The sequence below is a fragment of the Lynx canadensis genome, chromosome B1, assembly GCF_007474595.2.
Source record: "Lynx canadensis isolate LIC74 chromosome B1, mLynCan4.pri.v2, whole genome shotgun sequence".
NCBI classification, from domain to species: Eukaryota; Metazoa; Chordata; class Mammalia; order Carnivora; family Felidae; genus Lynx; species Lynx canadensis.
The window spans coordinates 205,565,214-205,579,100 of NC_044306.2; the positions used below are offsets into that span (position 1 = coordinate 205,565,214).

General features: G+C 60.9%; 1 protein-coding gene across 1 annotated transcript; it reads right to left on the reverse strand.

Annotated features, from left to right (window-relative positions):
- Positions 1-158: 158 nt before the first annotated feature.
- Positions 159-11,974, reverse strand: TMEM175 (transmembrane protein 175). Its single transcript, XM_032593028.1, has 9 exons — positions 11,798-11,974; positions 11,484-11,522; positions 9,577-9,671; positions 7,289-7,340; positions 6,887-6,922; positions 6,128-6,211; positions 5,507-5,671; positions 486-564; positions 159-336 (listed from the first exon to the last, which is right to left on the reverse strand). Exons 1-9 carry the CDS (start codon positions 11,948-11,950, stop codon positions 197-199), a joined length of 843 nt encoding a protein of 280 aa, XP_032448919.1. The 5' UTR covers positions 11,951-11,974; the 3' UTR covers positions 159-196.
- Between the last annotated feature and the right edge of the window lie 1,913 nt (positions 11,975-13,887).

Sequence of the window (13,887 nt, forward strand, 5' to 3'; positions counted from 1 at the left end):
GTGGCCCTGGTGCTCCCTGCCTCCACCCGTGCTCTCCCATGGAGACCCTGAATTCTGGAGGGGGCTCCGGCCAGGGTGGGACTCGTTCCACAGGGAAGGTGGCAGCGGGAGGCCGCCGCACCCGCCTGCGTAGGGCTGGAGGAAGAGAGACCCTCTAGACAGGCATGCCACAGACCCCTTCCTCAGGCCTGGGTCCTTACCAGATGTCCAGGATGAGGAGTGTGGCCACGATGGCATAGACCCCGTCGCTGAAGGCCTCCACCCGCTCCTTGCTGAGAGGCTCATGCAGGTCAAATGTGAAGAACTCCACACTGTGAGCTGGGGGCTCTTGGGGGCCTGTGGATGTGCCAGGAGGGAGGAGCTGGCCAGGGGAGGGGACTCCACAGGGACGCCTGGCCGTCACGGGCGCCTGGGCCCTTCCCATGCTCCACAGGCCTTGGGGAGCAGTGCCGAGGCCCCACACACCAGCCTGCCCGCACACCTACCCACAAGCCTGCCCTTGCACCAGCTGCAGGCCTTGCTGACGTAGGGGAGGAAGATGACCGTCGCCATCAGCAGGTACGACTGTATGAGACACAGACATGTCAGGAGGTGACGCTGCACCAGAAATCCCACCCAGAAGCCACCCGCTCCGAAGGGATGGCAGCACCCGCAACCTAAGAAACAGGTGAATTATACCTCATCAGGCTGAAAGCCGTGCGTGCCTCCAAGAGCACTTCTCACACAACGGGAGAGCACACGGCAGCCCGCGTGGCAGAGGAGGACCTGGCGCCCAGCGCAGGTGGAAACTCCTCGCCTCCACGGCACAGAGACGACACCCAAGGAAAAGGGCTGGAGCAGACATTTCTCCCAAGAAGACGCCGTGGCCGACCCATGAACGAAAACGTGCTCGGCGTCACCGAGCCTCAGGGAAATGCAGAGCGGAACCAGGAGACCCCACGTCACACCCCGGGGGAAGACGGCCCTCAGAAAAGCGGGTCCACGGGCCTTGGCGAGGGTGTGGGGAAACTGGGAGCCCGCGCTCTGTCGGTGGGGACGTAAACTGGTGCCGCCGCTGCAGAAACAATGTGGCGGGTCCCCCAAAAATCAAACAGGGAGCCCCTGTGATCCGGTAAGCCCACGCCCGCCTCCCCCTGCGACCCAGTAAGCCCATGCTTGCCTCCCCCTGCCATCCAGTAAGCCCACGCCCACCTCCCCCTGCGACCCAGGAAGCCCACGCCCGCCTCCCCCTGCGATCCAGTAAGCCCACGCCCGCCTCCCCCTGCGACCCAAAAGCCCACGCCTGCCTCCCCCTGCCATCCAGCAAGCCCACGCCCGCCTCCCCCTGTGATCCAGCAAGCCCACGCCTGCCTCCCCCTGCCATCCAGCGAGCCCACGCCCGCCTCCCCCTGCGACCCAGCGAGCCCACGCCCGCCGCCCCCTGCGACCCAGCAAGCCCACGCCCGCCTCCCCCTGCCATCCAGTAAGCCCACGCCCGCCTCCCCCTGCGACCCAGTAAGCCCATGCTTGCCTCCCCCTGCCATCCAGTAAGCCCATGCCCGCCTCCCCCTGCGACCCAGTAAGCCCACGCCCGCCTCCCCCTGCGATCCAGTAAGCCCACGCCCGCCTCCCCCTGCGACCCAGTAAGCCCACGCCTGCCTCCCCCTGCCATCCAGTAAGCCCACGCCCGCCTCCCCCTGCGACCCAGTAAGCCCACGCCCGCCTCCCCCTGCCATCCAGTAAGCCCACGTCCGCCTCCCCCTGCGACCCAGTAAGCCCACACCTGCCTCCCCCTGCCATCCAGCAAGCCCGCACCCGCCTCCCCCTGCGACCCAGTAAGCCCACGCCCGCCTCCCCCTGCCATCCAGTAAGCCCACGCCCGCCTCCCCCTGTGATCCAGCAAGCCCACGCCCGCCTCCCCCTGCCATCCAGTAAGCCCACGTCTGGCCCGGGTGTGCACCCAGAAGAACGGAGAGCAGGGTCTCCAAGAGGTGTGTGCACCCCACGTTCACAGCAGCACCGTTCACATCAGCTAAGACGAGCAAGAACCCAGAGTCCGTCGACAGACGCGCGGGTGAGAAAACGTGGTCCAGCCAACGAGAGGAAGTCCTGACACTTGGGGCGACGTGAACCAACCTTGAAAACGTTATGCTGAACGAAAGAAGCCAGACATAAAAGCCTCGTGTTTTATGATTCCATTTACATGAATTACCCAGCACAGGCAGATCCACAGAGAGAGACGGAAAGTCGACTGGTGGCTTCCAGGCAGCAGGGGGGGTGAGAGAAACATTCCGGAAGGAGGTGGAGATGGCGGCTGCACGCGATGTGCACTCCATCGTTGCCGCTGGATGGTGTTTACAGGACACAGTGGCGTGGGCTTCACTGCACACACACCCCGTAATTTGAACAAGAAAGGCTGTAGGGCCAGGCGGCGTGTTCTGGGCTCTGGCAGCGCGAGCCCTCAAGGCTGGGGCAGACTGGCAGGTCCCACGAGGGCTCTGCTCACCCTGCGGCTGTGGTACCCACACAGCCGACACCCCTGCAGTGAGGCGCCTCCTCCTGCCACCGCTGCCCCATTCCAGGCCTGCGCTCAATGGGGGGCTCCCGCCCCTTCTGTCCTGCAAGCCAAGTACTTCAGGGTCACCTGACGTGGGGAGTACAATCAGGGAGACAGTGGCACACTGCAGACAGATGACGAAGGCCAGCATCACAGATCTGTTTACAGCCCCGACCACATCACTGAGCGGACACACTGAGGGACGGGCCTCCCGGGTGTGAAGCAGGTGGGAGGAGGCCAGTCGGTGGGCAGGCCCTGCAGGATCAGCGGGAGGGAGCCACAGGGGAGGAGGAATCCCAATCTGGGGGGGGGGGGGGACAGAGAAATGACACAAGTGGCTTCTACTAGATGCTGGCATGAGAGGCCCAATGCAGAGGCCCCAGAACATCACCGCTGCAGGAAGGTAGCCACACCGGGATGGCCCGGGCCAGGGTGGTCAGAAGGGCTGGATCTAGAAGGTGAACCCAGCACAGCATCTGGCTGAGGGAGGGGGTGGCAAGGATGTCTAGGAGGATGGAGACCACGGGCTTCCTGGGGGGCAGGAAGCTTGCATGTGTCGTGTCACAGGTGGTGGCGGGCAATGGGGCTCCAGGTGAGGAGGTGAGAGGGCAAAGGATCAGAGCCACACGGCAGGGGAAGAGGGAAGAAGGCAACAAGAGGAAGGCTGACGGGCAGGTGGGTGGGGGCGGACTGACAGCGGACTGTTCCATCACAGAGCGCCATGGCCTGAGCCTACCCTCGGAGGCCACTGGACCCGCTGGTCACTTGGGCCCCCCCCCAGCCCTCCATTTCCTGTTTGGTGGCTGAGGTGCCCCTCCCCCACTGTCATCATGGCATCAGGGCAAGGTCACTGTCTAGGCTCCTCATGGACCCAGTGGACGCTGCCCACTCAGCCCAGGCTCCTGGTCCAGGCCCTGGCAGTGGGCACGGCCTGCCCTGGTCCTCAGCTCTGCTCGTCCCGACTGCCCATACCACACCCCAGCTGTCCCTCCATGCTCCATGCAATGACCTCCATCATCCTCAGCCCCTGACTTTGTCCAACCAACACCCGCTGTCGGCCACCATGAATGCGCAGCCGGGAGAGGCTGCCCCCTGGGACGTGTACGCGGCCTCGGGCCAGCTGCCCCTTACTCCTGTCCAGTGCGTCCCCCTTGCTGGCCCTGCCCTGCCCACCAGGAGCCACCCCACTGCAGGCCACAGCCAAGAATGCCCCGCCTGACTCCACGCACCCCTCCCACCAGCACCCCCTTCAATTTACACACGCTCAAGACTAAGGAGACCAAGCAGAAGCCTGAGGCCTGCCCTCACCCCCCCACACCTGCCGCCTGCCTGCCTGCTTGCACACCGGCGTACCCCTCCCCCACCCGGCCTGCCTGGACCTGACCTCAGGGCGCCTGGGACGCTTAGCCCCCACCCCCAGCACGCAGACAATGCTCTGCAGTGGCCCTTGCCCGCCTATTTGTTTCAAACTTGGAATTCTCTTGAAATGTGCGCTAGACATCTAGAACGTCAACCATTTCTTCATAGTTACGACGCTCTGGTTCTGAAACCTCGCCGTTCTTCACGAGCGCTCGGGGAAAGGCGGGAACCATGCAGAAGCTTCCACCATCAACTCTGGAACAGCTGCTTGTCAGGATTTCCCTCAATTTCTGGAAGACGAAGCGTTGCTAGAACAATATTCCTATTAAGCTGGCTGATGGCTACGGGCACCGGGGGCTCAGCTGGTTGAGTGGCCGACTCTTGATCTTGCAGTTCGTGGGACGGAGCCCACGTCGGGCTCTGCACGGACAGCACGGAGCCTGCTTGGGACTCTCTCTCTCTCAAAATAAACATTAAAAAAAAAATTAGCCGAGGGGCACCTGGGTGGCTCAGTCGGTTGAGCATCTGACTTCTGCTCAGGTCATGATCTCACGATGCATGGGTTCGAGCCCCACATCGGGCTCTGTGCCGACAGCTCAACGCCTGGAGCCTGCTTCGGATTCTGTGTCTCCCTCTCTCTGCCCCTCCCCTGCTCACACTCAGTCTCTCTCTCTCAAAATAAATAAACGTTAAAAAAAATTAGCTGACAGGTAAAAGGCACTCGCCAACCTTGATTTCTGTGACTTGGCTGAGACAGCTCCAAGTTCTCGCATCCCCTGAAGTGTAGGGTGCGGAGTGGAGAGCACCGAAGACTGAACCAGAGATGTCCGTGTGAAGCATCCTGACCTCTGACCACACCTGGGTTTTCCTGAGACTCGGTAGCCAGTCCCCACCTGGGACCCTGGCTCTCCTCAGCCGGGCTGCACAATGGGGCTCCTTCTGCCAACAGCTTTGCCTCTGTTTTTTTCCACTTTTCAGTTTCCTTTAGTTCAGGAATTTTCTTTCTTTGCTTTTTCTTTGGTTGGCTCATACCCTCCACGCAAGTCTTTAGGACAGGCACAGCTCTGTCCACTCTCCCACGCGCTCACTTGAGTTCATCAATGTTCTTCCTAAGGTGCTTCTTGCCTGCTGTCATGGCAACACTGCTAGGAAACCGCGCCGCCCCCCCCCCCCCCCCCCGCCCCGGCCGGGGCAGTGTTGGCTGCCCTGACAGCTTTGTGCAGACTCCGTACTCACCAAGAGAACAAGCACAGCCCAGACTCCGGGCACCTGTGTCTCTCGCCTCTGGTCTTAAAGCTCTGCCCACTTGGGGAAAACGTGGGTGAGGCATGGCCCACCAGCTGCCCCCATCTGACCAGGCCTGGCTCTGACTGTGGTGCGCGTTCACCTGCAGAGCAAGTCCCCGCAGCAGGGGGGAGCGGGGGGAGGGCCCTTCCCTCCAGCTACGTTCCCTGACACCCTGGGCACCAGGCCACGTGCTGCCCGGTGCCCCTGGGGACTTTTGCACAGCTCTGTACCCCTCCCCGGTGGTGCCTCCCCCGCCCCACCCTCTGGTGGCCATCTGCTCAGTGAGATGTCACCCCTGCCCACCCCCCTGCTTCCCCCACTCACCAAGGGGTAGAAAAACAGGGAGAAGCCAGCAGCAGCGAAACACAAGGCCGGGCCCCTGAGGACGATGCCCAGGATGTGCTGCCGATACAGGGTCCTGTGGGTGGAGCTCTCTATCTGGGGGTTCAGGAGGTGGGGGAAGTGGAACGCGTACACCACGATCAGCGCCTGTGGGAGCGGCAGGATGCAGGGCCCGGGCAGAGGCTTCTGGCCAGTAACCCCTCCCACCCGTGGACATGAACAGGTGCCTCAGGGGTGGGGACCCCAGAGGAGAAGGTTCGGCTGGGAGGCTCCCCACGGGGTGTCCCGGAGGGTGGGGAGAGGGGACAGGAGCCCCTGCCCTGCTCCTGGGGCCGGGTGTGGGGGTCTCCGGGACCCTGTCCCACCAGATGAGTGCCTCAGGACGCTGGGCGGCCCCATGCCTCTCTCCCTCCGTGTCGCTACGGAGTCCGGGCTCGAAAAGCCTCTGGGTCCGTCCTGCTGCAGCCTGCGGCTGGGGGCCTCTGGCAGCCGCTCTGCACGGCTCTCACTGCGGCCAACACGCCACATCCTACACGTGTGCACAGTGTGTGCTCCAGGAAAACAAGTGTACGGGGGGGGGGGGGGCGGGCTGGGGTGTCCTACCTGCACGGCCCCGATGGCGATCACACACAGACAGAACAAGAAGATGCCCAGAGGCACCTCCGGGAAGGTCACCATTAAGGAAAACTGCAGCCAAAGAGACAAAACCAGGCTGTGCAGGGCCCTGCCGTGCCTGAGGCGCGCCATGCGCTCGGTGACAGAGCGGACCCAGAGCAACCCACAGGAGGCTTTGAGCCTTTAAAGCTGCAACGTTCTCACTTTCACGAAGGATGCTCTGACGCACGGCCCTGCACGCCCAGACCACTGTTCCGCCAGGACTGACGGGGAGTGCGGCAGGCGCGCACAGGGGGAGGCCAGGCTGTGGAAGAGCCCCTGGGGGAGGCGATGTGGGGGCCGCAAGTTGGGGAGGAACCCGGGACGGCAGGGGGCGGTGAGGCGGGGGCCGTGCAGGGGGCGGTGAGGCGGGGGCCGTGCAGGGGCCGGGGGCAGGGGTGTGGAAGCGATGCCGCTCGCTGGACCCTCAGAGGCCAAGCTGGTGTCTCTGCCATCGTAGTCCCTGCTGGGGGCCCCTGGAAGCCTCTCCCCCTTCAAACGGCCTGGAGACCCCAGGTGTGTCCCACCCCTAGAGCAGACCCGACTGCCACTGGCTCCCCTGGAACTTTCTCTCCTCTCTGCAACTCTGTGGTCGGGCCTCGGGCCACCCGGCTGGTCTGAGAGTTTCTGAGGAGGGAGCATCCCGGGTCGAGTCCCCTTGCCCAGGGGAGGGCAGGCTGGACCCAGGGGGCAACTGCAGGTACTTACGGTGAAAGGTAGGAAAGTGATGGTCATCATGCAGGCCTAGGAAGGAGGAGGAAGGAGAGAGCTGAGGGTTAAGGAGGGAAGGCAGGCAGGCCACCCCAGGTGTCCTGCAGGCCCTGCCGCCCAGGGGGACCTCTGGCAGTGCCGCCGCCCCAGAGGCAGATCACTGTACGACTCCTAGACCCCAAGGAAGCTCAGCTCATGCCCTCACGGTGGAACAGAGGGGAGGGGGCCCATCTATCGGCAGTGCCTGTGGGAGGATGTGTGAGGAGTCCAGGAGTGGGGGGCGGGGGGGTGCCCAGGCTCTCAACACCAGAGGCTCTAGAGGCTGAGCACTTCTTTCCCTTCTCCGGGGAACACGGGATTACAAACATAATCGTTTCTCAAGAAATGAAAACGACTCACCAGGTTGAGCAAGGCAAGTGTGTCGTCTATCTTCCCAACAACCTGGAACAATCTAAACAACGTAAGGAAAACAGAAAGACGTGCCATCAATCAGGTGGCTCTAACAGCATCACACGTTCCAGCATTTGAGGATTAGAAAGATCATTAAAAATGTCATTTTTAATCGAATTTAAGATACTACCCAGCGTACAAAGTTTGGAAGAGACTGAAAATACAAAGAAGAAAACCCAAGTTCCCTAGAAATCACACTGTTCGCATTTCCACGAACTCTTCTGAGTCAACGCGCATGGCTTCAGAGCTGGGATCACTGTGTACAAACCAACGAGGCACGTGGTGGCTCTGGGGACAGTGTCTTCAGAGCCTGTGGAGCAGAGGACGCACCCCCCCCCAGGAGGTGTCCCGAGTGCTCTGGGGTGTCCCTTGGCTGCCTGGGAGACTGGAAACCGGCAGGGGAGTCCTTCTTCTGGTCTTGTGCCCAAAGGCCACTTTTAAAAAAGGAAATCCTGGGGCGCCTGGGTGGCGCAGTTGGTTAAGCGTCCGACTTCAGCCAGGTCACGATCTCGCGGTCCGTGAGTTCGAGCCCCGCGTCGGGCTCTGGGCTGATGGCTCGGAGCCTGGAGCCTGTTTCCGATTCTGTGTCTCCCTCTCTCTCTGCCCCTCCCCCGTTCATGCTCTGTCTCTCTCTGTCCCAAAAATAAAATAAACGTTGAAAAAAAAAAATTTTTAAAAAAGGAAATCCTTCCAAGGATGTTATACACTTAACCTACTGAAACAGCCCAATTAACAGACAGATGGTTCTTATTTCAAGGCAGGAAATCATGAGCAGAAAACTAAACACAGAGAACATGAGCAGAGCTCACCAAGGGTCAATGCGGGAGCTAGAAACAAAAATCTTTTTCCCTGCTCTCCTTGCCCTCCATGGAGTCCCCCTCCGAGGGGTCAGAGGACAAGGCCTTCTCCTGGGCAGGGCTCAGTGGGCCTCATTCCCCCCACCTGGGAGATCTGCATCTGGCCAGGGCTGGCTCTGGGGTCCTGCACTCCCCTACAGTCAGAGAAAGGGGTCATATCCCCCATGGACAGCAGCCCCACCGGCAACCCACTGAGCCTGGGGGAGATGGGCCCAGCCACCAGGGTCCTAGGTGGATCTGTGCCCACTCTGGGAATCTGGCAGCAGGATGTGGCCTTTGACGAGCCAGTGCACAAACAAGGTGCTGTGTGGCCCTGTCTGTGCCGCTGGAGTGACAGGGAGCTCAGCCATATCAGCCACAAGCAGGACCAGGCAGAGTGGCCGTGGCCCCCCTCTTCACTCTGCGTGGACAGGGGAGCCCCTGAGCCTTTACAAAGGGCCAACCGTCCCTACCAGAAACGGTCATTTTGCTAAAAGCAGGTGTGTAACGTAACATTAAAAAAAAATGTTTTTTAAACGTTTATTTATTTTGAGAGAGCGTGAGCAGGGGAAGGGCAGACAGAGAGGGAGAGGCACAGAGAATCCCAAGCAGACGCTGTGCTGTCAGCGTGAGCGTGACTCGGGGCTCAAACTCATGAACCGTGAGATCGTGACCTGAGCTGAAATCAAGAGCTGGACGCTCAACCGACTGAGCCGTCCAGGCGCCCCTAAAACGTCAGACGTTTTTACTGCCAGCGCCAGTGTGTGGACAGCTCCCAGGTCTCCCTGTGTACCCACCGTCCCCCAAGCAGGGGCATTTCCTCAGCAAGGGCTTGCACCGTACCCCAACCCTCTCCCCGGGAGCCTGCCTGCCTGGGTTGGGGGTTAGGGGTCCCCTGCAGCTTGGGGCCCTGTTCCTGTCAGACCCTCAGGAACCTTCTCCTTCTTAAGAGAAAGCTCTGGCTTGGGAGCGTGCACCCTGCGCCTCTTCCTCCTTGCCGGAGCCCCAGGACCGGGCAGAGGGACCTGAGCACAGTGCTGTGGCGTTGCAGGGGTGCACGGGGCAGTCAGCTTGCAGTCCTTTCCCTGCCCGGTCCTGTGTGCGTGCCCACGCAAGTGTGTTATCCTGTGTCATCATCCCAGGCCCTGGTGTCACGTGGAGAGGAGGGTGCAGAGGCCTGCAGCCAGAATCTGGGGTGAAGTGGGGCCTGCTGACTCAGGAAATGAGGGAGGGGCCACCAGACACCCTGAGAATGGGCGTCTTATCGGTGCCCTGAGCACACGCCTGCTGCCATGCTGACCCCGGACAGGTTGGGGGCCTGCACCCTCTGGGCACACGCACTGAGTGAGCCACAGACATGTGGACCTCAGCCCAGAAAAAGCCCCCAGCCTGACTCTGTACCTTGTATGTGCTGCCCAGGCCACAGTCACAATGAGAAACGTCATCAGGTAGACGGCAATCCTGGTTGCTAGAAGTCTCTGTATACTTTTGTCAAACTGGAGGAACAGAAAAGCATCACCATCAGAGACCACTTCAGTCCATGGCAGCCGGCGGCCCCGTCCAAGGTGCCGAGTCCCCAAGGCCTCTGAAGGGTCTGGTGGTTCCCACCTCCCCTTCTGGTTCAGCCTCTACCCCAGCCCACCCTGAGGCTCCTCTTCTGGGTAGCCTCCCCGCCTCCCCGCTGCACAGCACCAATGCCCCGTGTCCCGTCGTGCGTATCTGGGGATGCCCCGTGTCCCGTCGTGCGTATCTGGGGATGCCCCGTGTCCCGTCGTGCGTATCGGGGGATGCCCTGCATCCCGCTGTGCGTATCTGGGGACCTGGTGTGGAGCTCCCGACGCGCCAGCTCTTGGGGCAGAGAGTCTTTGCCGGGCACTCCCGGGCCAGCACAGGGCACCAAGCGCACTGCAGGTAACCAATTCTGAAACAGCTGTGAAGCCTGGTGAGGTCGCGGTGCGCCTCGCCCTGGTCAGAAGGGACTCGCAGGTGCAGTGGGGAAACAGAACCGGGCTCAACACAAAGCTGGGACCCTTGGAATCGCAAGATGGGATGTGATGCTTTGTCAGCAAAAGCTCAAAGTGGAAAACTGACCGTGTCACCACTTTCGCTGGTTTTCTACTTGCATCAGGGGGTCTCACCCAGGACCCCACTATCTCACCGAGGACTCACAGCTTTTGACTTGCTGGGTTTCCCACCCTTGACTAGTCTTTCCCTCCACATGGGGAGGAGCACCTGCTGGCTGACACCTCCTTACGGCCCTGGGCTCCCAGAAGGAGTCCCCGGACCACCGCACCACCTTCTGGCTCGGTTCGTGCACACGGAGACCTCACAACAAGGTGCCACTCTCCAAGAAGACAGGCCCAGTGCAGACAACTGGGGACAGTTTGTCCAGACACCTCCCCGTGTCACCTCCCGGCATCTCCTGCTCGCACAGCCATACCCCTTGTGACAGTGGCAGCACTGAGGTCTCCGACCTGGCACGAGTGTCCTCCAGAGGGGTTCTGGAGCTGGTGCAGTCAGGCGGGTGCCCCGGCACTCCCTCCCCCCAGCTGCTGGCTGGGTGCTGGCTGCTGGTTCCAGGCTAGACCCGCATTCCCATTTCCTTCTCCTCAAGACCCTACCAGGGGTGCCGTCGCCTTCCCACACATGACGCGGCTCTTTTGACTCCCAACAGCACCCCGGCTAAGCGGGACAGCCCCGGAGTCCAGCGCCCAGCTGTGCTGCGGGGCCTGACAGACCCAGCACCTCACATCCTCCGTCCCCTGAGACTGAACAACACCCCCGTCCACTGAGGGGCTGAGCGAGGCACACTGGCGCACGCATGATGCCCAGGGACTTTCAGGCATCTTCCCAAACCTGAGGGAATACGCCACCACCTAACTTACAGGACAGAGATGTTCCAAGTTGGCTATAAAGGGGAAACTGCTTCAGAGAACCTGTTTCCCACTTACTTCATGAGAAAAACCCCGTGTCCCTGTGCTTCAGGGAGGCCCGGCTGGGAGCATCTCCCCTTGCCCCCTGAACGTGTAGGAGGGATGCTCCGGGGGTGACAGGGTACAGGTCTCCATGCCAACCAGAAGCTTGTTGGGCTGCCGGACCTTCCGTCCTCAGCCGACCCCTAAGCTCACTTCAAGGGCACTGCCTCTGTCTGCAGGCCAAGGTTGGGGCCGACCAGGGCTGCTGAGGGAAGAAGACCTGGTCCCACCCCTCCCAGCCAGGCACATCTTGGGTGGAGCCTAGAAGCGGGCTCGTGGACCGAGTCTTCTGTAAGCTCACCCTCGATGCCGCAGACCACCGTTCCCAAGTACCTGTTCTGGGGAGATCTCCGTGTGGGTCACAGGCAGGATCTACGAGAGCAAACACACAAAAAGAGCCATGGGACATTGCTTGGGCTGTGCAGAGACCACCCCTTGAATGACGTGGTGTCGGGGACTCGGGCCAGTGCTGGACTGCTTCCCCCACCCGTCCAGCTGCCCAAATGGCTGACGGACCCCAGGACACTGCCGAGACAGGGCAGGGTCTATGCTGGGCTGAGCTCTACCAGAAGGCTGTCTGGAGAGGGTGAGGCCAGGGGCCCTGATGGGAGAGGAGGCTTGGGGGTGGGGGGGCGCGGCACACGGACCATCACAGTGGCGATGATGGACAGGAGCGCATCACTGAAGCTGAGCATGCGTTGTGAGTGCTGGATCCCGTCGGCGGTGTCCTCGCCCCCTGTGCCCGTGGGGGAGTCTCCCTGCGTGCGGCGGGCCGGCTCTGGGGTCTGCGGCCCGGACATGGTGGGGCCTGGGAAGAAGCACAGGTCTGAGCAGGCCAGAGTGCTCCTGGGGGGCCTACCCCTGCCAGCTTCAGTGGTGGCAGACACAGGGCGGACCCGTGGCCGGAAGGACCCACCCCGAGGGGCAGGAAGGGTCCCTGCCATGCTGTCCTCTCCCAGGAACCCCGGTATTTCCAGCTGGCAGGAAGAGCACCTCCTCACTGCTGAGCACTGCCATCTGGGAGCCATGCTCTGTGCCCGTCCCCCCCCCGGAAGTGGGAGAAACCAGAAGGCACACACACATGATGGGTGTTCCATCCGCTGTGTCACCGCCTGAAACCCCTGACCCCAACACCAGACACCATGCCGTTAGACACTTTCGTCCTGAACATGGGGTGTTCTCCCATCTAAGTACCAACCAGACCCAACCCTGCTTAGCTTGCGAGACCAGGCGAGACTGGGTACGTTCGGGGTGGTACGGCCGTAGGCCAAACGCAGGATGTTCTATGGGACCAAGTCCCTGAGGCTTGCACTGAGACAAAGTGCCAGCCCTCACCATGACAAGACAGAACAAAAACACACCCCACCCCCAGAACCAGATAAAGAAGGCTCACTGGCAATTTCTGGGCAGGAGAAACAAAGTGTGAATAAACAGAAAGGATATTCAGCTTCATTATCAACTGGGGAAAGGCAAGTGAGAACAATGAGGTACCACTAAGGTCCGCAGAAGTCCACCAAGAGTGGCGAGGCCACGGGGACACAGGCTTGGGCAGGGGTGGAGACCACACCGCGACATGTACACCCACAAGGTGGCAGCTGCATTTCTAGGTGTAGCCTCTAGGAAACGGATGCACACGCGTGTGCCGGTGTGTAGTTTATTTTAACGTGTCACCCAGCCTGTTATTGAACGCTAAACGAATTGTTAAGAAGTGCTATGAACTGAACGTTTGTGTCCCCCAAAGCCCCATGTGGAAGCCCTACCCACCCCATGGGGTGGCGCCAGCAGGGGGGCCTTTGGGGGGGATGAGGTTAGATGGGGTCATGAGGGTGGGGCCCCGAGATGGCACGGGTGTCCTCGCAGATGTGGGGGAGGGGGGACAGGTGTCTCTGTCTTCCGTGAGGACACAGCGAGAAGGCGGCCGTCTGCAGGCAGCCACCTTGACCTCAGACTTCCAGCCTCCAGAACCGTGAGAACGAAATGTCCGTCGTGTAAGGCCCCAGCCTGTGGGCTTTTGTGAGGGCGGCCCGAGCGACCGACACAGGAAGTGAAGTGAAACAAAGCTACGTGTCTAAAACTCAGAAACACGATGTTGAGAGGAATAAATGATGCCGCAAGAAGATACACTTACTATTATACCACTTATGTAAACGTTTAAAACACACAGACCATCTGCTCCCCTTGTGATCACACACACGCACAGTAAGACGATGGAAACATACGCAGTAACAGCGCTCACCAGCTCAGGACAGCCCTGTGATCACCTGGGCGGGGGTGGGGGGTGGGATTGTGGGGGGCTGGGCTGGGAACGGGGCCGCAGCCGCATCAAGAAGGCATCTGTCACTTTACTCGCTGCTTACAGCTTACACACAGTCGAGGGCACCCCTTCTGGGGTGCAGTTCTACCAACCGCTGACAACTGCACACAGGTGTGTAACCAGGACCTCAATCACAAAGCAGCTCTGTCCCCAAGCGGGCCCTCTGCGGTCCAGCCTTCCTTTCCTCCACCCCAAACCCCGGCCACCACTGTGCTTCCTGCTACCGTCAGCAGCAGTGACCCAGTAATGGGACAATAATCTGCCCTTTCCAGACTGTCCCAGAAACAGACTCACAATCCACGGAATCTTGGGAGTCTGGCTTCTTTCACTTAGCATGATGCACTTGGGATTCACCCGTTTTGGGGGAGCACTGACATTTTTTTTATTGCTGTGTAGTTAATGCTACTGTATGGATAGACCCCT

Coding starts and splice junctions, on each gene's coding strand:
- TMEM175 (XM_032593028.1), bottom strand. CDS start 11,950: ATGTCCGGGCCGCAGACCCCAGAGCCGGCCCGCCGCACGCAGGGAGAC. Junction 11,523..11,797: donor CCATCATCGCCACTGTGATG/GTCCGTGTGCCG, acceptor TTGCTCTCGTAG/ATCCTGCCTGTGACCCACAC. Junction 7,341..9,576: donor GCCTGGGCAGCACATACAAG/GTACAGAGTCAG, acceptor TACGTTGTTTAG/ATTGTTCCAGGTTGTTGGGA.